General features: G+C 48.7%; 4 protein-coding genes across 6 annotated transcripts in view; 2 read left to right on the top strand and 2 right to left on the bottom strand.

Moving 5' to 3' along the window:
- Window positions 1-572, top strand: part of LOC143144984 (uncharacterized) — a 53,703-nt gene extending 53,131 nt beyond the window's left edge. Inside the window, exon 3 of the mRNA XM_076307915.1 lies at window positions 95-572. Coding sequence (XP_076164030.1) covers window positions 95-123 — 29 coding nt within the window. The 3' untranslated portion in view covers window positions 124-572. The remainder of the gene's footprint in view (window positions 1-94) is intronic.
- Rept (RuvB-like helicase 2 rept) lies at window positions 416-3,195 on the bottom strand. The gene is made up of 7 exons (XM_076307906.1): window positions 3,056-3,195; window positions 2,570-2,683; window positions 1,885-2,319; window positions 1,377-1,809; window positions 1,033-1,301; window positions 830-935; window positions 416-749 (listed from the first exon to the last, which is right to left on the bottom strand). The coding sequence occupies exons 1-7, from the start codon at window positions 3,059-3,061 to the stop codon at window positions 724-726; spliced, it is 1,389 nt and encodes a 462-aa protein (XP_076164021.1). The 5' UTR covers window positions 3,062-3,195; the 3' UTR covers window positions 416-723.
- Window positions 996-10,074, top strand: Glys (glycogen [starch] synthase). 3 transcript variants are annotated; one of them, XM_076307896.1, is made up of 12 exons: window positions 996-1,120; window positions 5,926-6,084; window positions 6,154-6,338; window positions 6,690-6,886; window positions 6,979-7,171; window positions 7,247-7,509; window positions 7,589-7,799; window positions 7,882-8,018; window positions 8,101-8,233; window positions 8,355-8,741; window positions 8,813-9,019; window positions 9,158-10,074. In XM_076307896.1, exons 2-12 carry the CDS (start codon window positions 5,946-5,948, stop codon window positions 9,188-9,190), a joined length of 2,085 nt encoding a protein of 694 aa, XP_076164011.1. In that variant the 5' UTR covers window positions 996-1,120; window positions 5,926-5,945; the 3' UTR covers window positions 9,191-10,074. The 3 variants fall into 3 exon arrangements, with proteins under 3 accessions (XP_076164011.1, XP_076164010.1, XP_076164012.1); XM_076307895.1 differs by lacking the exon at window positions 996-1,120 and adding an exon at window positions 4,748-5,117; XM_076307897.1 differs by lacking the exon at window positions 996-1,120 and adding an exon at window positions 5,198-5,409.
- Window positions 8,879-26,862, bottom strand: part of Wdr62 (WD repeat domain 62) — a 57,232-nt gene continuing 39,248 nt past the window's right edge. Inside the window, exons 4-25 of the mRNA XM_076307917.1 lie at window positions 23,691-23,913; window positions 22,901-23,116; window positions 22,553-22,735; window positions 22,333-22,493; window positions 21,432-22,260; window positions 21,147-21,354; window positions 20,823-21,072; window positions 20,219-20,732; window positions 20,083-20,151; window positions 19,771-19,884; window positions 19,316-19,485; window positions 18,942-19,235; window positions 18,707-18,863; window positions 18,005-18,612; window positions 16,167-17,932; window positions 15,114-15,248; window positions 14,463-14,611; window positions 14,172-14,373; window positions 13,856-13,982; window positions 13,514-13,773; window positions 13,367-13,387; window positions 8,879-12,704 (exon numbers count right to left, since the gene is read on the bottom strand). Of these exons, the coding sequence (XP_076164032.1) occupies window positions 12,313-12,704; window positions 13,367-13,387; window positions 13,514-13,773; window positions 13,856-13,982; window positions 14,172-14,373; window positions 14,463-14,611; window positions 15,114-15,248; window positions 16,167-17,932; window positions 18,005-18,612; window positions 18,707-18,863; window positions 18,942-19,235; window positions 19,316-19,485; window positions 19,771-19,884; window positions 20,083-20,151; window positions 20,219-20,732; window positions 20,823-21,072; window positions 21,147-21,354; window positions 21,432-22,260; window positions 22,333-22,493; window positions 22,553-22,735; window positions 22,901-23,116; window positions 23,691-23,913 (7,048 nt within the window). The 3' untranslated portion in view covers window positions 8,879-12,312. The remainder of the gene's footprint in view (window positions 12,705-13,366; window positions 13,388-13,513; window positions 13,774-13,855; window positions 13,983-14,171; window positions 14,374-14,462; window positions 14,612-15,113; window positions 15,249-16,166; window positions 17,933-18,004; window positions 18,613-18,706; window positions 18,864-18,941; window positions 19,236-19,315; window positions 19,486-19,770; window positions 19,885-20,082; window positions 20,152-20,218; window positions 20,733-20,822; window positions 21,073-21,146; window positions 21,355-21,431; window positions 22,261-22,332; window positions 22,494-22,552; window positions 22,736-22,900; window positions 23,117-23,690; window positions 23,914-26,862) is intronic.

The following is a 26,862-nucleotide window of genomic DNA, read 5'->3' as shown; positions in this document are numbered from 1 at the left end:
CACGGAACGTTGATTTCAAAAACCATACGTAATAAACGCATCATCGACGATACGAAACTCGTCGCATTGATCGTCAATTATTCGTCTGTTGCAGTCAAGAAAGGCCAAGAGAAGAAGACGTAAGATCATCGATGACAACGTGCACGGTTTGACCTTCTCCGATCGCATCGTGATTTCGATTGTGCGTCGGATGATGGATCTTTCTCTTTCGCGACACGTTTCTGCGGAAAGATCTACCATCGACCGAGCGATGTAAATTATTTAGCGTTACGCTGTGATGTACGAGAACATTTCATCGAGTGCAAGCTGACTTTTGGATCTTTGCAAATACACGATGAACGGATTTACTTCGAATGTCGTGCGTTTCACAGAGTTGCAGAAACTTCACGCCAAAAACTGATTACCTCTGTTATTTGATTAACGTTAGTTGATTATTTTTCTCGTTATGAATTTATTGATAACTTTAACGCATCGAATACAATTAAATGTTATAAAACTGAACTGTAATCGGGATAAAAATGGAGTTTGTTAAGTTTTTCTATTTAATTCGAAATATAAAGCATCGTTTCTCATACCGTGTTTACACGCGATACGTTTACTCAGCACCTGGATAAATCTGACCGATATTTCGAAGAAGCATTACGGAATCCAGAAGTAAAAAATGATGACTTATTATCGAAAAATACTAGAATTAAAACGAATCATTTATTTTCCTATCTATAGTTACGATATTTCCATAGCCTCTTCCGCTAAAACAAAGACACGAATGTAACGATAAAAAATTGCGAACACAGCGCGATAGATCGCGCGTACGTGTAAATTTACTCACGCATTTCGTTGAACATGAAGTCATCCTGATATTCTTTCAGAAACTGTGTCGACCTATTTTCATCGAGAAACAGCGAATAGACGCGCTTTACGTCGTCGATGTTGACCTATAAATAAATGTTAACGAATTACACGGTATATATATTTCCGTAACAACGAAAAACAGTGACGTAAGTATATGTGGCCAAATAGTGTCGTATTTACTTCGGTACTCTTTCTTCTTCGACATACGAGCGAGGCAGTTGTGATTAGTTGAATCGCGTATCTCAACGACGTCTCCAACGCTATTCTTGTAAGTACCGTTAAAGCATCGTCCGCCATTTCGCAGTCCTCCTCTTCGCACCTTATCTTTAAAATTTCTTTCAATTCTTTTTCCTGATACGGATTCGTTGGAACGATAATCGTACGATCCAACAGGTCTATAGGAATCCCGTGAGGGCTTTTGTAGTTTGTTCCTCTGATTCTTGTAATACCTATAAACTCGATTAATTATGTCTCGCGTTAATCGAGGTAATTTATTCGAAGATGAATACATTCTGTACGTATACCTCTGTTCGTAGCCATAATCACAACAGGTGCCATTTCGTTTTCGAGTGCTCGATTTAAAAACGAGAAGCATTCAATGTCCAGCATATGAACCTCGTCGATGAACAGAACTCCTGGAACAATTTCTGCCTTACCTTCTTCCCGCCATTCGGCAACTTTCGCATTTATTTGGTCTCGTACTTCCGACTTGATCTCCCCTGTATCGCCGGAGAATAATGCCAGGAATCCATGGGTTCTACTATTTATAACGTCGACTTCGTGCAATGTTACTGTGTGAACCACTTCTTTGCGTTTCTGCAATTCACCCTCGGGACATTGTACGAAACGAGTCTGCGAACCGGTCGCATCGTAATCACGAGCTCTGGTGAACGAACGTCCTAGTCTGTTAATTTTTCCCGTAGCCTTGTCGATAGTTATTACATCACCCGCTTGGACCTTGAACGAACGCATAGTTTACGGAATTAAAAAACAACATCTGAAACTAGATACCGACCAATTATTGCTACTAACTTTCTCCTTCATTAAACTATCGATCATTTTATTTCCCAAGTCGTAGATCGTTTCCATTTCAGTTGTTTTCAGTGTTAATTTACCAACTTTGGCGCCAACTCCTGTAGCTGGTCTGTCTACCTGGATTTCGACCACCTCACCCTCTATAATTTCCGTCTCTTCCTTAATTCTGACACCGATAGATTTTCTTATAGCTTGAGTCAGAGCTTCCGTTTTGCTCATTTCCAAAGAGTATATTTCAGAACCTGCCATCGAAGTAAACGGAGTATCCATTCCTAAAGCTTGAGCCATTGCCATGGCAATGGCAGTCTTTCCCGTACCAGGTTGACCCGCTAGCAACACGGCACGTCCCGCTATTTTGCCATCTTTGATCATTTCTAAGACGACGCCAGCAGCACGGCGCGCCATAAGCTGACCAACCATGCCTTGAGAAACCTAAATAATTAGATTTAGTTAATAAAAGCAAACAAGGGAGCGAATAAAATCTTTGAGTCGTCTATGATCCAAATTCTTGGAAGTAATATCGGAGACATTAAAGTATAAGCTACATCCTTCGAAAAAATGTTCCAACGGTTTGCCAGCATTGAAACGTCTTTTTGAAAGGATGTAGCTATAATTTGAAAACACGAATCTATCGATGTTGAACGGTAAAATAGTAGTATTATACGATAATTGAATATTTTACATGGCGAGGTTCCAAACTATCGTCCAAACCTAAACCTCTGATATGAGAATGGGCGCCGATTCTTTCTATTCTAGTGATTTCTCTGACTTCTTGAACTTTTGCAGCTGCAGCAGCCTGAAACAAGAATACGATAATATCATCGCGATGCAATAATACTTATTTGCATTTATTACACGTTAGTACGGTAATACAAAACTGACTGGAGCAATTGGTTACCATGGCAACTTATCTTGTTTCGAATTGTAAAACGAAATGTGTCGAAAAATATAAAATACGACATAGTAATTAAATTGTATTTTTCATTGTAAAATACAATACAATGAACAAATTCTTAATTAAAAATATATATTCAATGCATGTAGGTTAGCCGGTATGAACAATGCAGAGAAAGTATCTGCGTACGACACCAATCGCGATGTCATTACGGTCAATAATGCTAGAAGGTAGCAGTAGTCAATAATTGTGATTTTCATTAATAATATTTACCGCCATGTTTATAGATTCTCCACGTGTTTACGCTCTCAATGTCAATAGAACCACGAATATCTTTCAGCACTTTCAATTGTAGGAAATCGCGTTCCAATCTTAACGAATGAGCACGGTATATAACTCGGTATCAAGTTATACTTCTCCGTTCTCATTATGATAAACTATTGCTTGTTGCACGCATGAACCGCTAGGTGGTATTATTAAACTATATTTGGACGGGGTATAGTACACAGTCGAGATAAAAGATACATTTTTCGGGTTATACAAATTGTTTATTTGTACAAACAATTACATAACTTTTATATAAATAAAACTTTATTCGTTAGAGACGAATACTACGAGTTGCGACGAGTAATGGTTAAGCGTATAAATTATTTAAATAAAATGTTTTATACGAATAATTATGTGAATACAAATTTATTCAAAATTATTTAGCTAATGTCCAACTCTGGTTTGTTGAAACTTTTAAATACAAAGGCATAATGTACGTTTGGTTTCTCAAATTTATTTTATTATTTTTGGGGTTAAACAGTTTGACTGCCCACGATTCGCATAACGTAAGAAAATATTTTAATTTTTTTTCCAAACTTAAAACAAGAAAGAAAGCCTCGCACTTATTTTCCTTTCTCGATTCACCGATGTTGTCCAAAGTGCCGGGTTTACCGACAGGCGATCTTGTAGCAACGTTAGTGGTGGGGAAATTTCCACGACTCTGTGTAACCATTATGCACGATCTGGCTATTATGTAGTACGGAAACTCTTAGTAACGCGTAACATAACCTCACATACGTAAGCCCTCTGCATACCTCTTCTGAACTGAAAAATTTAACGTGTCGGTTGCTATGAAAACAAAACGATTGAAATCTAATGTAACAGCTACGTTTTTTGGCTTAGCAACCAAATTATCATTTCGATCATTTTTCGTAATTGTCAATTATTTATACCTAATAGAATAGAATGACTGTAAGTCGAAGAATCGGTCCTATGCTATTAACTATTTTAATTTATATTATTGAACTATATTATTGAATTATATTATTGTGTTAAATCTTAATTTACCTTAAAGCATTAGACTATATAGGGAAAGGGGTTAACGAAATCGTAAATTTAAAATATCGTAATGCTTGTAAATTTCGACAATACATAGCAGTACTTCCTTTACAATTTCAAATCATTGATTGCTACACTTATGACGATATTACTTTATAAGCTTTTCGGGTATGGATAGAATTTATTTCGAATTATGTATGCAATATATATGTATATATTGAAAATTTCCACTCCTGCGTAAAAATTTGTAGTTGGCGTAGCACTGCATATAGTTTTCTGTAAACCAAAAATAAAATATTGCAATAATAGTTGAATCGAGAAATACTTTGTAAACGTACATATGTACAATGTATCTAATCAGTATTACTAATTAGTAAGTACATGCGCAATAAACCGAAAAGTTTCTTCCATAATATTACTCGAAATAATATTCCAGAAATATTATTTTACGTGATTTTATTGCGATTACGAACTGAACGTATCACTTCCCCTCCACCCCAATAATCAAATAATAATCAATTATAGTGTTCGATAAAATTCTGCTGTTTTTTTTGTTTCTTAAAGAATTTGAAAACTCTACGAACGTCAAAGTAGCTATCCGTTTATTGCACGATGTGTTTTATCTACAATGAAGAGTCCAATTTTTGCGAAATAATATTTCTATTTCAAACAAAATTTGCCGACTATGGCACGCGCGTATCGCTCGGAAGACGAGAGGCTGATCACGAGCCAACAAGAAGCGGTTTCGCAGCCACCGAAGAGATATCTCGTGCCATCTGTAGTTGCGAAAGAAATCCAAGTAATGCGTTTATCAGCGAACCGACGAAGATTCGTTCATCGGGTTCAAAGTAGACCGAGAAGCCGACTCGCGGCCCCGTCAAGCCCTTGTGACCTTTCGTAGTTTGTGGTGACCTTCGCGCGAGCTTGGCCGTGGAAGTTGCTCGGTCTGTCCACCCACTTGCTCCTTGTCTCTACGCTTTTTCGTCGTGAAACGTTATTTTGAACGAAAGTAAGTGTATTCTCTGTGTGTTTTCGGCGAGTAATTTCACTTATTTTTTTCATCATCGTCGCATGGTTCAACGGACCCAGTAAATCCCTAGTAAAAGTGGCAATAAAAGTTCGTGCTGTCATTGACCTCCGATAAACTTGTCGCGGACGCAACGTGCTTCGCTCGAGCACTTTCCTCGTCGAACTTGAGTCGAACTCGTAGCGGAAAATTAGCGCGCCCCCGAATTACGATCGCACCGTTCTTGATCTTGATCTTGAAACGACGTAATTTCGGTTATCGAAACAATTTAAAGGTGGACTAAGAAACGTCTTTAATCATTGTAATTACAGCCATGCCATTGGTTACTCGTAGCTTTGCTTGATTAAACGGTCGTGTATTTTATCGTTTTTACGATTTTAAAGTGACTGAACAGTGAATTGAAATTAACGTTGCTCGTGCAAGGAGGAAACTTCCGACTTTCAAAAGTGATCTGCAATAGATGTACTTTTTATTCACATGACAAAATTTTATACTTTTTTTGCGTTGATTTTCTGTTTATTAAAGCGAAAATGTCTGGAAAAAACCTTTGTATAAAAATTCAAAATAGGAAGAAGTTGTTTTTTGGAATTGTTATCAATAAATGTTTATCTAGAGAATATTGGAGCAAGTTATTTTTTCATTCATTAATAAATGTAGCGACGAATAATAGAATTTGGCATTTCCCTTGTACCAAATGGTGAAGATTCTTTTCTGTATTTGTATCTTCCAAGAAACAGTATCCGGTAGATGTAAATATTTGTAAGTTTAAATTAATATTACACAAATGTAGATCAAAGAGGAGCCAACAAAATGTCAAGGGAACGTGCATCGAGAAGATTTTACCGTGTTGATAGCAGTAACGATTTGCTGGAGTTTATGGATCGTGGATACACTGCGCAACACGAGAATCGATGGAATTTTGAAGTTGCGTGGGAAGCTGCCAACAAAGGTATACAAAGTCTAACAAACGGAGAAAATGATAAACATTACTCAACTATCTCAACTTTTGTTTTTTCAGTCGGTGGTATATATACCGTAATACGATCCAAAGCTTTTGTCTCGACCGAGGAAATGGGAGATCAGTATTGTCTCATCGGGCCTTACAAAGTAACTTCGGCTCGTACAGAAGTCGAGGAGGCAGACTTTCCGCATAATAGTCCGTTACATTTAGCCGTTCAAGTTCTCCGGGATCAGGGGTTTAAAGTAAGTATAGACAATGTCGTACAATAAATTAATTGTCGGCAAAGATTTAATACTTATAACGAACAAAAGCAATACAAGGAAGCATGAAACAAATTGCGAGTAAATTATTGAAAATACATTAGTTGTTTCTGCAGAGAGCATGTTTGTAGTTGCTAAATGCGTTTTTTATGTGCTAAAAATAATGTTTTGGCCAAAGTCCAGGTACGGGACCAAAATTAATTCAAGGGCAATTTCCCTTGTAAACAAGATGGTACGGTTACTTTTTATTTTGTCCAGCTCTTTGCGAAATCAATAAAATTTAATAAAAATGGGTGATATTTATTTTATCGTAAAATAAGAGCGCTTATTGAGGTGGTAACAGGAACATGGTTAGTGGACGGCAACCCGCAAATAATACTCTTCGATATTGGAAGCGCAGCATGGAAGTTGGACGAATACAAGCAGGAGTTATGGAATACCTGTCACCTTGGTATTCCTCATCTCGATATAGAGGCAAACGATGCAGTTATTCTTGGCTATCTCGTGTGTCAATTTATCTCTGAATTCAGGTGAATTTGTTGATGCATCGTAAAATATAACGTGTCTTTTTGTTGCGCACCCAATCGAGATTGTTCGTCGAGTATGGATTTAAAAATTTTAGGAAAGCAGCCGAAGGATATTGCGACGTTCCACCACGTGTGGTCGTCCACTGTCACGAGTGGCAAGCCGGTGTCGGCTTAATCGCTTTAAGAACTAGACACGTGGACGTTGCCACGGTTTTTACTACGCACGCTACACTTCTTGGAAGATATCTTTGCGCAGGAAAGACTGATTTTTATAATAATTTGGATAAGGTAACGTATCGATGCCAAGAATCGTACTTAAAGCGTTCAATTCTTATCGAAACGGAGTTTCGCGTATTTGTGTAGTTCAATGTCGACGAGGAAGCAGGAAAACGGCAAATTTATCACAGATACTGTATGGAACGTGCGGCCTCGCACTTGGCACACGTGTTTACAACTGTTTCGGATATAACCGGCTTCGAAGCCGAACATTTACTTAAACGAAAACCCGATATTATTACGCCGAACGGGCTCAATGTAAAGAAATTCGCAGCGTTGCACGAATTTCAAAATTTGCACGCCGTTAGCAAAGAGAAGATACACGAGTTCGTTAGAGGTCACTTTTATGGGTACGTTCTACCATTTACGAGAGCGTAATCATTCAATGTTTTATTTTCGATTAAATTATATACCTACGTGTGTTTGTAGTCATTACGATTTCGATCTGGATAAGACATTGTACTTCTTCATTGCCGGACGCTACGAATTTGGCAACAAAGGCGCCGACATCTTCATCGAAGCTTTGGCCAGATTAAATCATTATTTAAAAACGTCCAGACCAGACATGACTGTAGTTGCTTTTCTTATTTTTCCGGCACGGACCAATAATTTTAACGTAGAATCGTTACGAGGTCATGCTGTAAGTCGAACAATGCTGGGGGGGGGGGGGGAGGAGGTACGCGACGACTTTCTACGCCTGATTTCATTGTTTCGTTAAATAGGTCACAAAATCACTAAGAGACACGATTAGCGATATACAACAAAAGATTGGAAAACGCATGTACGAGTTGTGTTTGTCCGGTCGTATGCCCGACGCTCAAGACTTTTTGCAAAAGGAGGACACTATTAAAATCAAACGGTAGTAACCGATCACTATTCAACGTCGATGTCAATTGCAATCGAAGAAACGAATTACTCGTACTTTTTATTCTTCGTCGTAGGTGTTTATATGCTCTGCAAAGAAACGGTTTGCCACCAGTTACCACGCACAACGTAGTAGACGATTGGAACGATCCGGTACTGAACGCTATCAGAAGATGCAATCTATTTAATACCGTTAACGACCGAGTGAAGGTAACGCAACGTACCGTTGTACAGTCCGCGCAATTCGACAGGTGTCGGTGTATCGATGTATATTCGCACGACCAACGTTCGTCGATATCAGTGACCACTGTGTCTCCGTTTCGATTCGCAGATAGTATTTCATCCAGAATTTCTGTCGTCGACGAATCCACTGTTCGGCCTCGATTACGAAGAATTTGTCAGAGGATGTCATTTGGGAGTGTTTCCGTCTTATTACGAACCTTGGGGCTACACACCCGCGGAATGCACCGTCATGGGTATTCCCAGTATCACTACGAATCTATCCGGATTCGGTTGCTTTATGCAAGAACACATCGCCGATCCAATGAGTTACGGTATTTATATCGTGGACCGGCGATTCATCGGCTTGGAAAATACCGTTCAGCAACTCGCTTTGTACATGTTCGATTTTGCACGTCTTAGTCGTCGACAGCGTATTATTCAAAGAAATCGTACGGAACGTCTTAGCGATCTCCTCGATTGGCGAAATCTTGGCATCGTAAGTGCAGCGAATGACTTTCTTTGATCGTTTTCGATTATCGATGTTTTAATCGCGATCTGTTTTTACAGTATTATCGCCAAGCCAGAATAAAGGCTTTAATGACAGTTTATCCGGAATTGGCCTCGGAATACGCCGAAGGTGGCGTAGGTCGTTTCAGTTATCCGAGACCTATCAGTGAACCGCCGTCGCCTTCTTCCTCGAGACACACCACCCCGGCAGCCTCGGTTCACGGTTCCGACGACGAAGACGAAGACGAAGTCGACGATGAAAAAGAGGTCGGTGAAATCGTTGCGTGCATGCGAGCGTGCGTGCGTGCGTGCGTGCGTGCAAGCGCACGTTCCAATTCGAACGTTAGTTTTACGATCCCGATTACCCCTCGAGAATCGAAAATTATATTTATTCGTGTGTTACAGCTGGAAGAATTACGTCAACCAAACGGCAGATAAAACGCTGAAATTATTGGGAAAGTAGAATGCGATGAACAATTACGTACACAGGACGATTATTTTGGAGATTTTGCGACAGTAGTGCCAAATTTACGACTCGTACGATCATTCATGAAAAGTTAACCAAACAGCGGTCCATCACGTTCATTCGTTATTTCGGTTGCTCCTCATATTATTACTCTCCGTTACTTCCACATCGTGCATTCGTGACAAGGCTCAATCGTGACAAAATAACAGTATATAGAACAGTATTTATACGACACGCAAAATCATTACGAACAACAGTCTTCCATCGATCAAACTCCCGCGTAATGTTCCATATATCGAACGATATTGTTATATTTTGAAAACTATATTTCATGTTATGCATATACATACATATATGTAGTGAGTGAAACGCGTTCCTATTGTATAGACACGGTTATATTTTTACGAGAATTAGCACGCAAATAAAAGTTTCGTAAAAACGTTTAGTCATCGAACGACATTGTTCGCGCGTTGTTTTCCAAATATAAAATTCTCTATGCGCGTATCCGAATCGACTTTTTGCTTTCCAAAACTCTGACGCGAAAAAATATTCCGTATTCGAATTTTCGAATGGATCAAATAATCACCGGCGATTTCAGTTTGTAAGAATTATTATATTATTAATCGTTAACATAATATACAAAACAAAGTGCTAAAAAGTTACAATTCTCTTACGGCGAAATTATTACATTTGGCGTTCACGATTACCAAACAACTGTTTTGTTTTCTGCGAAATTCAAAATAAATATATACACGATTAAGTAAACGAGTAACACATTACATAACAATACGCCTTAATATAACAAGTACAACAATATACAAAGCCATTAATAAATGTTTACGACCGGTTAAAAGTATCTTAATAATGTCTTTGATGATTATTACACTGAGAGGGGAAGGGGGGGGGGGTGAAATTTTGGAATGGTTCATTGCCACGCGAAGCTTGGGTAAATACAAGGAGATTTATGAGACGAGATTCGATATTTTTTCACCTTTCACCACATCCGTCGTCGCTTCCACGATTTACAACATGCCAACGTTGACGATGTATTACAAAAATGCTGACATCGAATACAAAATATTCTAGTCTCTAGTGTACGCAATGATATATTAATCGCGATAAACACCTTCACCGTCGAAGCCAACGATCGGCCTCGATTTTGCCGAAAATCGATTTTCCGAAATAACAGGGAGGTCGAGTAGCAGTATCATCGATCGCGACAACAAAGCTACGATCGTTTCGATGTTATTCGTTGTTGCGATTACCACCGAGAGAAGAGAAGAGGAGAGGAGAGGAGAGGAGAGAAGGGAAGGGAAGAAACGGACGAGCGGCGAAGGTGTTGATCCGTATCATTTAGGAATAAAGTCACCTCTGTAAAAAATTATTTACCGCGATAGAAAAGATTGTACACGATCGGGGAAGGAAAACGAGACGCACGAAAGAAACGCTTCCGATGAAACCGATGAAGAGAGAGAGAGAGAGAGAGAGAGAGAGAGAGAAAATAAAGAGAAACGATTTTCGGGAAGCACTACTCGCTCGATCGGTTAGTCGTCGGGTCGTTTCACCCGGTACGATCCTACGAATTGTGTAATCGTCGTAAAACAACTCGACGTCTCTAGATTCGCGTAAACGAGAGACCAAAGGTATCTTACGCGTTTATCGACCGAGATCGACGATACGTTAGCGATCGAAACGAACGACGATCGATCGTTGTAAACCTAAATGGCACGTTTTATACATTACATACAGTCGGAAATAACTTTACAGAGTGGACGACGAAAAAGTAACTACGATATTTGAACAGAGAGAAACGAATCGCGCGTACTGTAATGAACGTTAAAATTCGTTAATAATAATACGTGTTCGTAATACTTTGATTCTTCGATGCAATTCCTTCCTTCGAAATATCTGTAACGGCTCGAAGCGTTCGGTCTTCGAACCAGGCGCAACGATTCAACGAAAGTTTACGACGACGCGCTTTGGAACTTTTTTTTTGTCTTTCGTCTCGCGACGTTATTTACGGTGTAAAAATATTTGTAATCCCTATGACAAAATATGCAGTCGCTATGTAGCACAGCTTCCGTCGAGCATCGACCGTGGCATTGGGTTCGAACGCGAGAAACGAATTCTTCGCACCCATGGTCGATTCCGTACGGTTTTCGGTTCGACGGTCGGGAATTGTAATATTCTACCGCGCGTGTCTGCCAAGTAAAATTAGTAGGAGACAATATAGTTTCGTACATCGATTTGGAAATATAAAATCACATATTCGATCCCTAACCTTGACGCGTCATCGGTTAGATCTACGAAGCCCGTTTTGTTTCCTTTCTTTCGCCTAAATGCGCAAACTAATAGCTAGATATTCTATTTGTTCCGTACTGGCAAGTTTACATCGCTTACTGCATACTTTTATTATAGTTTCGTCGAAGCTTTTTAAACATCGGGGAAAGGAAGGGACGAATGCTGGCTCCTTTTAGACCGTAGGTACAGACAACCTTTGGTTACAACAAGAAGACTAATATTACGATATTATATCGCGCGAAAACTAATCTAAGAGTCTTTAGTTAATTGGCATTTCACGGCGTATGGCCTCGAGATACGAGTTTCACGCGATCGAGTTTTCGTACGCGCGGGCGGGCGCGCGCACATGTGTACGTGTGTACGTCTGTCCGTGTGTGTACGTGTGTGTGTGTGTGTGTGTAAACTGTGTGCGGGTGTATGATTTTTGTCTCTTTTCCTTCTTTTTGTTTCGGGAGAGCAGAGAGTGCCGAAACACGGCGGCATTCGAGGACGTCAGGTATCGATCGGTCCGTAAACATTTTCGCGTATTTCTGCGCGAAATTGGCGATAAATATTCGCTAACTTTGGCTAAAGAAGACATCGTCCGGTACGCGCAACGTGCAACGTGCAACGTGCAACGTGCGACGTGCGACGTGCGACGTGCGACGTACACGATCGTTTATCGGAATTCGGGTCTATCAATATTTTCGGAAGCTTTCGAATCGCTTGGTATCGATCGAACCCCGAGAAAATAGTTTGCTCGGTTCCCGTCCTGCGCGCGTTCGGGCCGTAGGTTCCGGCGGCTGGACGGATTTTACGTGTGGCTCGACTGGGTTCCCCCCATCCTCTGCTGCATCATGGTCAGTAGCAGCTCGGAGTACTGCTGCATCATGTTGACCACCTTACCCTGATCCTGGCCGGCGAGCAGCTCTTGGAAGGTGGCGGTCGCCTCGTTGGCGACCGCGGTGCTCTCGCCGGTGGCCGTGGTCGATCCGTCGGTTTGTATACGGCCGGTGCTCGCGACGACCAGTCGCAGGGTGCGCATCGTCTCGTTCACGGACGATTGGAGCCCGCGCAGCATCGTGTCCCGATCGATGCTCGCTCCTTCGTCCTCCTCGTCGATCGTCAAACGTTTGTAGAGTTGCACCACGTTGTCCGCCGTTCGCGTCAGGTCGTCCGCGATCGTGTTGCAGAGCTGCGTCGACACTGCGAAAAGGAGTCGAACCTTTCAGAATTTCGGCCGGCAAACGACGCTACGCGACCACGGTAAGTAAGAGTACGAAATGGAAAAGCGGGAGATGGAGAACGCTCACCGGTCTCGGCCTCGCCGAGAAAACGAAAAATAAAAGAAGGGGGAGAGAGATACGGGAAACGCCCTCCGTCGGACGAAGAAAAGAATGAACGAATTCGTGCAACGTGCAAGTTTCATCGACTCTAAAATCCGTAACGAGACCATGCTATTGTGATCGAAAGCTACAGATTCGGGTAACGTCCTAACGACGAGGGAGCTAGTATTGTCCGGGACTATGCGATGATTCGACGCGGTCTCGAAATCGGTTATTTACGATTGACCAGGAATCGATGACAACGCGCGAACGAAGATGCAAAGATGCGAGGATGCAAAGATGTTCGTACGTTCGATGATACGCGCGTACCGCGTTCCCTTCGAAGACTCGGAACGCGACGCGTGGAGCGCGTTTTATGTACAGCGATCTACAAGACTAGATCCTAGCCTGTACTATCGTAAACTCGATTCTGTTCGAATGGTTTTCGCTTTGTCATAGCATGATCACTTACAAATTTTTTAACAGACTCAAAGATTTATTACTTTCACAGGACAGCATTCTCAATAGGTGTCTTTAGTTTACCTAAAGTTTTATCCGTGCCTACTGCAAGAGTAAAATATTCGTTAGACGAGAGGTTGGGTATCACGGGAGAATTGTCGAGTAATTATCGATTCGACGAAAGAGGCGATGGCGATCGAAATGGAAAAAGAAAACGACGGAGATAGTTACACTCGGCACTAGCTACATCGATGGCACGATCGGTGTCTTTGACCGGTAGCTCTTGAGGGCTGGGATCCAGTTGATTCCGATTGGCGGTCGACAGCCTGCCGCTCGCGTTCTGACCACCGACGACACCGCTGCCACCGCCGCTACTCCCGCCGCCGCCGCCGCCGCCGCCGCCGCTGCCACCGCCGCCGCTCCCGTTCCGACAGTTTAAGATAACCGTCGTCGATCCCGATCTCCTCACCGTTGCAGCGGGCAGACTCGAGCTGCGAAACAGAGAAACGATCAACGGTGGTCGTTGCTCCTCGATACGATCTCGCGGAGAACGATTCGATTCGATCGACTCACTTGACGCCGGAATGGTCGATACTGATGCTTCGAGGTCTCGGAGGAAGCGCCGGTTTCCCACCGTTCCCGTTCGAGGAGGTGTCCTCCGAACTCGAGTCCTCTTGATTACCCACTTGACTTAGATTCACTGAAAACGATCAACGAGCGAAATTAACCGAACGAAACCACGGAAACGGAAATGGATGGATCGTCCCGGTTGTTCGTTTCTTGGAAAAGTCGTCGATTCTCGTCCGCGTACTCGCGCGTTCGTTCGTTCGTTTTTAGCCGTTAAACTCGGTAGAATCGGTTTTCGTTTGTACGCGCAGCAACGCATTACCACTCGAGTACGCTCCCTGCATGCCTCTTCTTCTGATGAACAAGGGCAAGTTGCCGTTCGAGGAGGAACTCGTCTTTATTTGATGATTGATCTTATTCTGCGAGCTGATGGTCGGTCTCATCAATCCGCTGATCCTGTTGGCGCCGGGTTGGTTGTTCCATCCCCTTCCGTTGCCCGCTCCGACGTCCGATTCGGAATCGCTCTGTAAAAGGATAGCAGCGGTAGCGGTAGCAGCGGAGTCCTCGACGAGAGGGAAAATTTCTTTCTCGATCGTTTCGCGGAGAACCGTACCTGATTCAAAACGCCGACGCTACTGCTTCTCGTCATGTGAGAAGAATGATTCTTCGCCGAAGCGTGCCGAGACTGGTTTCCGCTATTCGCGCTTCCCAGTCCGCTTCTCGTCGATGCGTTCGCGTTCTTATTACCTACTTTTCCTGAAACTATTAACGATCGTTAGCGAAAATTCCGGCTCGACCGAGTTTCGTTTCGTTCGCGTACGCGAGAACAAATAGAATTTTTACGAAGAGGAGATTCGTTCGAAACGATCCAAATGTACGTCGCGATGTGAAAATAGAAAAATAAAGAAAACGAAAGGAAAACGAAATAAACGAAAGAAAAAAGCAATCTAAACGAGTGAAAAAGACGAAAAGAAAACTAGACGTACGCGGCAACCGTTCGATATCTCGAACGTCGTAGGAATCCGTGGACGATCGCGTCCAAAGAAACTTCGAACCGTAGAACGGTCGAGATATCGAAGTTTCGCGCGACATCGATCGCAAAGATACGGTATATCGCGTCGGTCGAGGATCGTTCCGAAACTCTGTTTACCTCGAATGTTTCGCGAGCAAGGTGGAAAACGGCGTTTCTGGCATCGGAACGATCCTCGTGGACGTTGGAACGTTGGAACGTTGGAAGCAACGTCCTCGCACATTGAAAGGGTACCTTGTATCGGGCCATGCAGTAACCTATTTGGCGGGCTGACGGAAAGATCACTCAGCGAGCAGGCGCGTCGCATGCCACCCCCCTCTTCTTCGCTGTCAAAAACTTTCGTAGAGATTCGCCCCCCACTACTGCCAACTGTCGACAACAACACGCACACACATGCACTAAGCTACCGTTCTTTCGCATTAGGTCGATTATCGTGTTTCGTCGCGGTCTCTCTCTGTTTTATTTTCTTTCGAACTTACCCCTTTCTTTTCTTCCCTCGTCTACTCTCTTTCGTCTACTTTTCGTCGGTTCGTCGAACTTTCGAACCGAATCGCGTCGCGATTTACAGTTTTCAAAGGCGTAAGAACGAAGCGGGTCCTTTTCTCGGCGGTGCGCGTCGCGAAAGCAACGTACGCGAAAGAGAAGAGCGAATGTTTACTTTCGACGAACGAAAGAGCAAGGGAACTCGACGACGTTCGAACACTTTGAAAACATCGAAACTGTAAATCGAACCGATCGAACCGATCGAAGAGAACTCGTGGATCGATTCGATCGGTCTCGAGGGAAAATTTCCTCGACCGCGTGGAACGTAAAAGAAGGGTCGAAGGAGGAAGCGGGAATCGAGCTACTGGGTGAGGAGGAAGCATGCTGTATCGATACGCGCGTCATGCTAAACGTAAAATAACGATAAATCGTACGCGTTCGTGAAACTGAAAATCGTGTAAGCGTTCAAACTGAAAAGTACGTAATCGCTGCCGTCTCGAAAGAAAACGAACGATAAGGATAAACGCGATACGAACGAACGGAGAAAAAATAACTGTTTCTGGGAATCGTGCTGGCAAACAAGCGTCGTACTCTAGTCGCGATCGAAACCGTATCATCGTCGCGAACTCGGACGGTCGGTTATCGCGGTCGCCTTCGCGATGTATCGCGATGTATCGTGGCTCGAGAAGCGAGTATTCGAACGAAGAACGGTACAAGTAATCGCGCGAACGACCGTCCGAGGACGGCTTCGCGCGCTAAAGCGATCGCCGAGTGAAACTCTTTTAACGCTGGTTCGCCGAGTACCTGCGTAAAGATGCTTGCTCGGTAGTATGACCTGATCGATGGTGGGCAAAGTTTTCGTCCATTTCGCGTGACTTTGGCACCGCGAGGCCGGCGGCCACATTCTCTTGGGTGAGTTCGCGCAGCTCGAGGCGGAGGTCGAGGACCCGCTCTCCATCATCGACCTGTCCATCGCGGACGTGTCCGCGAAGTCGCTGTCCTCGCCGCCCGAGTGGAACCTTACGTCGCGTTTCGTCCCGAGTCTCCCGTCCCGTTCGGCCTCCAGCTTCGCGAAATTCTCGCTGCTCTCCTGGCAGTGGGTCATCCTTAGACGCTTCTCCTTCAAGTACTGCTCGCGCCTGACCAGGTTCTCGAACTCCTTCGAGAGCAACTTGACCGTGCCCTCGATGGCGCGGGTGATTCGTAGTTCCACGTCGAGGTTGTCCGTGGCGTTACTCGTTCGAGATGCGCAACCACCGGTTTCCAAGGAATCGTAGGTCTCTTGCGTGTCCTTGGTCGGTATCTGATTCTCGAAGCAACGCAGTCGGGCAGGCGGGAGGGTCGCGGCCCGATCGAAACCGTACGCGATCGGCTCGTCCGAGCGACGAGTCTGCTGCAGGCTGTAAAAGTTGCTCTTTGGGATTTTCTCCTCGCCGGAGGAGCGGAGCAGTTGCTCGATCCTCTTCGAAGCGGTCCCGGTGCTCGCGGTGTTCGCGCTCGTCGGCGTCGTCGGCGCGCTCGTCTCGCGTTTTGCCTCGGCATCGGCGTCGGCGTCGGCGTCGGCGTCGGCGTCGGCGTCGGCGTCCGCGTCGACGTCCGCGTCCGCGTTCGAGTCCTCGTCGTTTCTGCATCCCGGCTCGGGAGATTTCAATCGGGCGGATTGCGGCAACGAATCGACGTTGTACTTGTTCCAGGCGGGACGCGCCCTGTTTCGCATGCTCTGGGTGCGAGCCGAGTTTCGTTTCGGTTTCGGCGGCTTGTGGGCGACAAAGTCGTTCAGAATCAGCATCGATTGGGGCTCCTTGGGCGCTTTCAGACTGTTGCTTCGCGAGATCGCGTCCGATTTCGTCCTGGTTTCGACGTTCGCGTCGTTTCGATCGTTGAAGTTGAACTCGTAGTAGATGCAAGCGGCCGGTTGCCGTACGTCCTCCCGGTAGACGCTCTCGTTGGCCTCCTTGCCGATTCTCGTGTCTTGGAGCGACTTGGACCTGAAGACGGTTCGACGGACGGTCGCGTCGTTCGCGGATAGCCGAGGGTCGTTGGACGGTTCCGCGACGTTGTTGGGATTCCCGCTGTACGTTTCGGAGTTTTGTCGCTTTCGTTTGTAGTGGGAGTCGAAGAGCATCTCGAGGGGCGCGGATTTCACCATGGAATCCGAGTCGTCGGTCAAGACGCTCTCGGTGCTTCGATGATCGACGTTCTCGCGCAACGGGAACATCTGGTAGTCGGACTCGTCGGTGAGTACGCTCTCCTGGCTTCGACCGGCTTGCATCTTTCGCCGGGAGAGGAAGAAGCTCGCGCTCGAGTGTCGGTCGTTGTCGTACCGACTGTAATCCAAAATCTCGGCGCTCCCCTTCGAGAACGATTCGACCGAGACGTCCGAGAGGATGCTCTCCTGCGAGCCCGTCGCCGGTATCCGTTTCGGGAAGCTCCGATAATTCGAGTAAGGGCCGCCGTGACCGTCCACGTGGACGTTTATCTGGTAATCGCTGACGCATCGTCGCGGTGGATTCTTGAAATCACCTTCCAGCGAATCGTCGCTAAAGTTTCCGTTCCCGTCGTCCTCGTCGGCGTCGGCGTCGGCGTCCCCCTCGTCCTCGTCCTCGTCCTCGTCCTCGTCCTCGTCCTCGTCCTCCTCGTCCTCGTCCTCGTCGTCGTCGTCGTCGAAGTTGCGCTCGTTCATGGCGGGCAGACTTTCGAACGACTTGGCGATGTTCTCCATGTCCTCCTCGTTATCGTTCAGTCCGATGAAGTAGCTGCAAGACCTTCTCTTCTGCGCGAACCTAGCGAACCGGTTCGCGTTCCTTCTGCACTGTTCCTTCAAGAGTTTGAGCTCCTCGCACACGGGCGATTCGGGCAACGATTGATTCGGCTTGTTCAGCGACAGCTTATACTTTTCAGTTTTTTTCAGAGTCAAGGTTAACGGACGACTAAGAGACGTTGGTCTCGTCTTGTCGTTTACGCACGACGTGGTTCGACTTTTCGACAAGCGGTTCTCCGAAGGAGTGTCTAGCTTGGGTAGTAGCGCATTCCCCACACCCGACGCTTTGTTAAAGAGTTGTCGAGGTTTAAACGGGGGCTTTGGATTCGGTACGGGTTTGCAAGGATCGATCGGTTTCGAGTATCGAGTTTGTTGACCGGATTTGTCGTTACCTGTGCTCAGCCTGTTCGAACGATGGTGCTTCTCCGGTACGTGGCTGCTCAAATCGGATATGCTTTGGCTGGTTTTCAAGGACGACTTGTAGCCAACCTGGAACGCGAAACGCGTGTTTCACGGAACGGAACGGAACGGAACGCAACGCAACGCAACGACGCGGTAACGGTAAGGAAACGGTAGCGCTTACGCTTTGAAGTTTTCTTCTGGTCTCCTCTATTCTCCTCTGGAGTTCCTCGCGCTTCTTGGCAACGTCCGCGTCGCCTCTGGCCTGTTTGGTCGCGTTCGCTACCGCCGCGTTGCGAATCTTGGGAATGCTCGTACCGTCGACGCCGCCACCGCTGAGTCTGCGAGCAACGTTGCGTCGCAACGTTAGATTCTCCGACGTTTGCGAGGGGAGGGGGAAAGAGTCGCGGGACGATTACCTTCCGTGAAACTGAGAACTGATGCTGGTCGTTTTCGGGCACCTGTTGCTGGGCTCTTCGGCGCCGCTGAGAGATTCGAAAGCGTTCTTCAGATACTTTTCGCGGTGGCTCTGCTTGACCAGTTGATCGAACCCTTCCGAGCTGGCCTCCGACAATATGGAGAGTGGATTTCGTTCGGCGCTGGGCGTCGAAGCTCCGCCTTCCGAGTCCGAGTCGTCCTGACTACCGGAGGCGGTCAACTCGCTCGTACGGCCGCTCTCCCCGTTTCTGGGTTTCTTCTGTCGCCTCTGAGATCTACGGAGCGGAAAGAACGGAAGCGCGCACGCGTCTTCGGTGTCGGGGGAAAGTTGGACGTTTCGTTGGTCGGGACGTACCTTCGAAGTTCTTCGACGTCCATCGCGTTCACGGTGAATTGATTCGACACGGTGTCCTCCGGGGCCGGATAGTACATGAGCCTGTGATGAGACTTTTCGGAACCGGTGGTCCCGTTCTCTCCCTCCGAGTAATCCTCGACGTCCCCGTCGTGCTCCGTGCTCTCGTGATCCTACCGCAACGAGTAAGCGTATCAAAAGACGGTAAGCGAATCTTCCCGATCTCGTTTCGCTTCCAAAGTGTTTGTTATTCGAGCGCGAGTCTTTCGGTCTTTCGGTGTTTCGGGGTCAAGCGGTGCAAGCGGCAAACGCAAATTAATTTAAAAGCGTTAATACGCGCAAAGGCACGGATTATTCGTGTTTTTCTTTTTTTTTTTTTTTTTTTTTTTTTGGTTTCACCGTGTATTACTGTTCGGCGATGCTTTGCTGCTGGTGTCTGAGGCGTTAATGAGATGTACCTCGAATTTAAAGCTGCCAAGACTGCTATCGTCGGTATGGTGACGACTCCTCGACGGACGCGTCGATTCCGTGATATTGCTACCTCTAGTTACGGTCACGTTACCGCCGATCACCTACGTAACCGGTGAAAATAAAGTAGAATCAACGGAAACGAAAGAATCGCGGAGAAAAGAAATCGGTACGAGAGAGAAAAGAAAATCGGCGAAAGAAACGACCGACAACGAACGGTCGTCGTTTGGGTTCGCGAGCGCTCGTCGCTCGCCGAGAGAAATATAATCGTGCTCGTTTTCTTACTGGAAATCGGTCGGTACCTGTTTCGTGTCTTCCGCCAGTTCTCTGTAACTGTCCGGGCAACGTTGAAACACGGTCTCGTCCTCTTCCTGGAACCATTCGTACCGAAGGTTGGTACACCGTGAGAACGAACGAACGAACGTAATCTCGACATACCCTTTTCAAGACGATCGTCTCCCTCCGATAGTCGCTGCTGCACTTGGTTTCGGTTCCGCTGTCGATCGAGCTGTCTTTGGACCCGCTGCCGCCACCGGTGCCGCCGCCGGTGCCGCCGCCGGTGCCGCCACTGGTACCGCCGCCCCCGCCACCGGCGTCGGAATCGATGGCTCCGCGAGGCGGAGGAAACGGTATGATCTCGTCACTGTCGTAAACGGACTTTACGGTTATACCGTCTCCCTGCTGCACCCTTTGAGCCCATCTGCCTTTTGGGGGATCGACGCCGAGAGGTCTGACGTTCGGGCCGAGGATCGCGGTGGTGTCGTCGGGGTTCGCGGTGTTTATCTGCTTCTTCGCCCAAAGCGGCAACTGGCCCACGCTGAACCTGTAGTCGACGCTGGTATTTCCGGGCGCGGGATTCGCGTTCGGGTCGAGGAATTCCGGTGGCGGCGATCCAAAGTTTTCGTTGTCCAATTGTACGTCGATTCCCGTGCCGTTCACCTGGGGCGGCCTTCTGTCGAGGTATCGGGAACGCGTTGAAAGCGCATTCGGGGAACGAAAGAAGAAGAAGAAGAAGAAGAAGAAGAAGAAGAGGAGAACTCACTTTCCGGCTCGCATCGCTTGCTGAGCGAGACGGGCCTGCATGGTGACGACCATGTCGCGCGGAACGCGCCAAACGAATATGCAACCGTCCCCGCTGGCGGATACGAGGTTACGGCAATCGGGGCTGAAACGCAGCCCCGTGACCAATTCCGAGTGACCGAGCATGGTGGCCATACACTCGCCGCTGTAGTAATCGTACACGCACAACGTCTTGTCTGTACAGGAGGTAGCTACGTATATTCCGGATGCGTCTGAAACACACGCGGAAACGTTCGAAGTAGCGGTAATCGTCCTCGGTTACCTCGGCTCCCTCCGGTCTCGTTACCTAGGACCACTTTGATGAGAGATCCGTCCTCGCCGACCGATCCTTTGAACGTTTTGCTGTGTTTACCGGTGGCCACGTTGTAGACTCTGATGTTTCTGTCCTGGCAGGCGGTCAAGACGTGCTTTTGCCCGGAATCGACCTCCATGTCGTACAAGGTGGTCTTTCCCTGAGCGTTGTGACCCCTCGCGAACTGCGGCATTCCTCCTGTCTGGGAGCAAAAGGAGCAATCGTAGGTTCGATCGGCGGGCGGACGGGCGGACGGACGGACGGACGGACTCTACTCACCGATTGCAGCTGTCTAAAGATGATACTCTTGTCGGCACCGCAGGACACCATCTGTATTTGATTGGACTGGTTGCTCTGATTGAAGAATCTGACGGCGGTGATGGAGGAACTGTGATCGTCGAGCGTCTGCAGGAAATTGTATCCCTGGTCGACGCTGAACACGTGGATCAGTCGGTCCCTGGAGGCGCTGGCCAACAACCGCGGCGGGTCCATCGAGTACCGGGAGAATTTCGAGTACTCGAGGCAGAGGACTTCCGCGTCGTGGGCCTCTATCAAGCACAACTCCTCGAGGGAGGCGAGGTCGTGAATTCGAATGTTGCCCGATCGATCCCCGGAGGCGAGGTGCTTCCCGTCCGGGCTCACGCGGATCGATCTGACTCCGTTCCTCCCGTCGTAGGAGGCGTCGCTCTTCTCGGTGGATCCGGCGGCGGCCAGGTCGAGATCCTTGAGGTAGGTGAGCTCGGGATCTATGTAGAGGACCTTGAGGAGCTCGTTGCTGTAAATGTTTCGTTTGTAGAGGGTGTCGCTCGGCGACACCTCCTTCTCGAGGTTCCATACGCGTATGGTGTCGTCGCTGGAACAGGTGACGAAACTCCCGAGGGGCATCCCGCCGATCGACTCGGTTCCCGTCGGGTACATCTCGACGCCCCAGATGCACGCCGAATGGTAGAGGAACGAGTGCGATTTGCCGACCCGTCTGATGTCCCGAACGTCCCACACGTAGATGCTGTGGTCGTTGTAGACGCAGGTCAGCTTGTTGTTTCGCTCGTCGAAGGCCAGCGCGATCGCGTCCGGATACCTCGCGTTGGCCGGATGCTGGGACATGTGACTGCAATCGAGCAGCGAACGTTACGAGATCGATCGATCGAACGATCGGGACCTACGGCGAGTCGGTGCCTACCTGATCGACAATCCTTGAGCAACGTCCACGCCCAGGTAATGCGTTCGCGGTAAGGTCGTTACGAATTGAAGAGTACTGGGACTGAAGCACCTCACGATTCCTTCCGCGCACCCGATGAAAATGTACTTGTCCCCGACGGCCATGCAGTTGGCGCTGCTCGTCTGTAAAAGAGACAGCGAGCGTGAACTTGCCCGAAATCGGACTCGGCGAGGCTACTCACGCGAAGCTCCACCCATTTGTCGAGGAGCCTCCTGTTGTTGAATTCGCAGAGGAGGCCCGTTTTGGTGATCGCGTACGTCGAGTCCGCCATGTCCCCGCGGCCGCACGCCACGTCCACGAAATCGTTGTTTCTCTGCTCTCCCAGTATGGCGGACCGACCCATCAAAGGCACGGGTTCCTTGTACTGCGTTAGAAAATTCCCTCCGTGAGCGGGTTCGCGTCGAGACCGTAACTCGCGAGCCACCGATCTCCGTTGCTCTCGCGACACCGGTAGGAAATTTCGCCCCGTCCGATTCGCGATCGGTGGACGAGCAAAAGGAACGAGAGCGGAATCGAGGAATCCAATTACCTTGGCACTGCGCGAGTACTCGAGATACCAAAACTTGACGTGCCTGTTGCCCACGGTGACGAAGTAATTGCCGTTTTCCGCGAAGCAGACGGCCTTCACTTTGCTCGAGACTTTGTTCGACGCCACCTTAACGTTGTTTCTCCAGTCCCAGACGTTGACGATCATATCGTGTTGCGAGCCCACGGACACCACGTACTTGTTGCTCGGTGAAAACGCCTCGAGAAGAGAAAATCGTAAAGGACGATTCGCGGCCGTGCACGCCGGACGTTTCGAGGAAAGATCGTCGTCGTATCGGAGTGCTACGTATTCCGTAGCTCGCGCGGCGTATTCGCGATTTCGTATTCGCGCGGTTCGCTTCGTCGTCGAGACGCCTCGTAACCGACGACGTGGATACGCGCGCGTGACGCGACTACCGACCGCGTTCGTTCCCGTTCCGATTCCTCGAGTCGTCTCGAGGAAAAGGACGCGCCGAAAGCTTCGAAAGCTCGCGCGACCGACGCTTCCAAGTTTCGACCCGCTCGCTTGTACGCTCGCGCGAGTGCCATCGTTTCGAAACGAAAAGCGGAATGTCTCGTCCGGCAACCGCGTAGGTCGCAATCGAGCGATTTCTATACCGCGGTGACGAAAACGAAGCGGCGGAGGTTCGCTCGCTCGGATCTCGCCGCGTTTTCGATTTCGAAAACTCATTTTTCGTTTTCTTCTTGCGAAACGTTGTTATCGGTCGTGCGCGTTCCGCGTGCTTGGAAACAAATTTCTCGCGCGGGGAAGAAAAAGGACGCGCGATACTCACCACGCAGTTGATGCCGTACTTGTGCCCGGAAAATTCAGCGATCTGGACCGCGTTGTACGGATCGGAGATGTCCCATACGCGAACGTTCGGCATGTGACCGCATTCGCCGGTCGCCAGCAGTCTACCGTCGCCGGCGAGCGCCAGGGAGGTCACCGTTTTGCGACAAGCGTTCAACACGTGGGCCTGGGTGTTCTTTCGCGGGTTGAACAACACCACCGTGCAGCTGCAACAACCGAGACCGATCGTTACGAGCCGTATTTCCACCTTCCCGCGGTAAGGACGCTCTCTCGGATCGAGAAGCTGTTTCGGGGAAACGAAAAGGTGGTTCGTTCGCGGAAGTGGTTCCCTTTTCGAGAAATACGACAAGACGGATTTCGTTCCGTCGGAGGCGGTGTTCGCGATTGGCGAGTCCACCGAAGTCGATTTATCCGTCACCGTTCATCCGATCGGCGTTTGCCGATTGTATCGCGCCACCTGAACGTCGACGCGACGCGATCCGCTCGCTACGAGATCGCTCGACTCGCCGGAAACGCCGGAACGTTCCCCGATCGGCGCGGATTCGGTCCCGCGTCGAGGTAAGCACGGGAGGTTCGGTTCCGCAAAGGACAACGAGGAGAGAAAGTAACGCCGAGATCCCGTACACCGGCAAGTTCGCCGAGCGTAACGCGTTGTCGATGCCGGGAGGTTGCAACGAAACGGTTCTCCGGCGATAAAAACGCGTAACGTGGGATTTTCGGGTGTCGGAGGATACGCGGTCGTTCGAGGAGAGACGGAGCGACGGTTCCGGCGACGCGGAAGGAGAGTATTCGCGCGGAGAATCGAGGGAGCAATTTTCCTCGAAGATCGACTCGGCTCGCATCGTCGAGCGGTCGTCGGGACGGTTCGCTTCCGGTCCGCGTTCGCCGTTTAGGTCCGCGTTTCCGGTTCGCCGAAAGTCGGTGTTCAGACGGCCGGAGGTTAAACACCTTTCCGGCGCGTCCAGCGGCGTAACGGATCGACCGAGTGTTCCGAGTCGGCCGGATAACCGTAACGCGCGATCTCGGAGAAACGGCGCTGATCTCGCGAGCCGTCGCGATTTACTCGCTCGAAGAGACCCGAGGGGAACTCGCGGTCGCCGATCGACGGACGCGTCTTGGAAATCGAAGAAAAATCGACCTCGAAGCGACTCGCGCTCCGAACCCGCGTTTCCGCAGTTTCCTTCTCCGTTTCCCGCTCGAGCGAGTCAAAGTTCCAAAGAACTCTCGTCGGGAGAAGAGGAAAAGGTTGGCGCGCGCGTTGCGAGAACTTGGCGCGGTAATTTTTCGTGAATTTCTCTCGCGTTTCTCGAGGGAAGAACGAGCGGAAAAACACCGAGTTGGCGATAAATCCGCGGTCGTAATTTTGGTCGGCGTGCGAATCGCGCGCGAGAGGAACGCGGTTCGGTACGGAGGTCACTGGGTCGATAATCGAGGATGGAAACCGGTCCGGCGACGGCGCGTCCGATAAGTCGGTCGACGGTACCGGCCGATTTAGAACGAACGATCGCGGTGGTGCCCGCGCGGCTCGTTCCCGTCTCGAGGACACCGAACGCTCGCGACGCGCGTTCACCGATGGAAAACCCTCTCGACCCCGGCGCGCGATCGACCCGATTCCACCGACCACCACCGACACATCGACCTTTCGGATCGGTCCTTCTCGTCGCCGAATATTTCGCCTCGTGAAGCGGAAACTCTCGTTTTCTCCGCGGTACCGTGCGAACGCGCGACGCGTTTCTTCGCCGGGCGGAAAAAACGGTCCCGGTGTCGTTAATTCCGGCAGTGTGTCGCCGTAACGCGACACGGCGAAACGAGCGCTCGACCGCTTCGAGTAATTGCTAATACGGGACTTTCTTCGTTTCGAGAGTCCTCGAGAGAAGAAACTTTCGTTGCCGTTGCCGTTGCCGTTGCCGTTGCCGTTGCCGTTGCCGTTCCCGTCGTCTTTGTCGTCGCGGCGGAGAAAATTGCTCTCCGCGCGTTCCGTAGGACGTTTCGCGAGTTCTCGGCCGATCGATCTCGACTCGGTCGCGACCGAACGGCTGAGATCTTTGCGCGAAACTCTCGGCTCGCACCAGACGCGGTCGAAACCTCGACCCGGATATCCGCCGGTGGCCTTCGAGGAAAGTTCGAGCTCGATTTTCGAACGCGCGGATGGGAAAACGCAATTAGCGCGAAACGAAACGCTCGGAGGTTTTCGCGAGCGATCGGCTCCGACGCGAAATTGCTTTCCGGACGATCGACCGAACGAACCGTGTCTAAGCGCTAAACTACCGCCGCGCCGCGCCGCCTTCCCTCCGAAACCGCTTTCGCGTTCAACGCCGACTTTTTCTCGTCTCGTTTAACCGGTAAAGGGCAAAAACCGGCGCGACGGACTCGCCGAAACGTCGCGAATCGTCCAGGAGCGACGACGACGACGACAGCCTCCGGAAAGGAGATTCCAGATTCGATTTTTCTCCGCTCGCCGTCGCAGGTTCTCGAACGGGAGCGGAAACAACGAGCGGTTTCCGCTTTCGAGACGAAACCCTTTTACCCTCGCGAGTTTTCTCCGACAACTGCTCGTACTTTGCGTAGCCCCCCGTTCCCTCTCTCTCTCTCTCTCTCTCTCTCGATCGGGATCGAAGAATCTGGAGCCTCGAAACTGGGAAACAGAGTAGATCGAGAAACCGGGAAAGCGGAACTTTCCTCGTTCGTTCGTAACACGGCGCGCGCAATGTCGAGCACTTTCTAACCTTGGAATCGCGTTCTCGACGACGTCGGTGTCGCCTCGCGATACGCGTCCGGGCCACGCTCGAACGCGTCCCGGGATCCTCGAGGTTTCGCGGATTTCGCGCGAAGGGGACGAGCCGCGGGGTTTCTTCCGGAGAAAAGTAAAGGACGAGGCGTTCGCGCGCAACGCCGCGTTCTGCCCGTCCCTGGTTCGATCGGGACGAACGATCGGACGCGGCGAACGAGTCGCGCGAAAAATTACGATAAAGGCGCGCGTAAACTCGCGCGAGCATCCGGTTTTACGGAGAACGAGTAGCTCGTTAAGAGGCACGGTCGACCGACTCGCGCCGAGCGGTACAGCTCGTCCAAAATCTTCGGCTCTCGAGGTCCCGAGGCGTTTCGCGGGCAACGCCGAGATCGTATCGGCGAAAACGCGCGGCCCGTCGCGAGCT

The sequence above is a fragment of the Ptiloglossa arizonensis genome, chromosome 3, assembly GCF_051014685.1.
Source record: "Ptiloglossa arizonensis isolate GNS036 chromosome 3, iyPtiAriz1_principal, whole genome shotgun sequence".
Classification (NCBI taxonomy): domain Eukaryota; kingdom Metazoa; phylum Arthropoda; class Insecta; order Hymenoptera; family Colletidae; genus Ptiloglossa; species Ptiloglossa arizonensis.
Note: the sequence above shows the minus strand (reverse complement) of the source record. Positions and strands in the feature narration are given on the sequence as shown.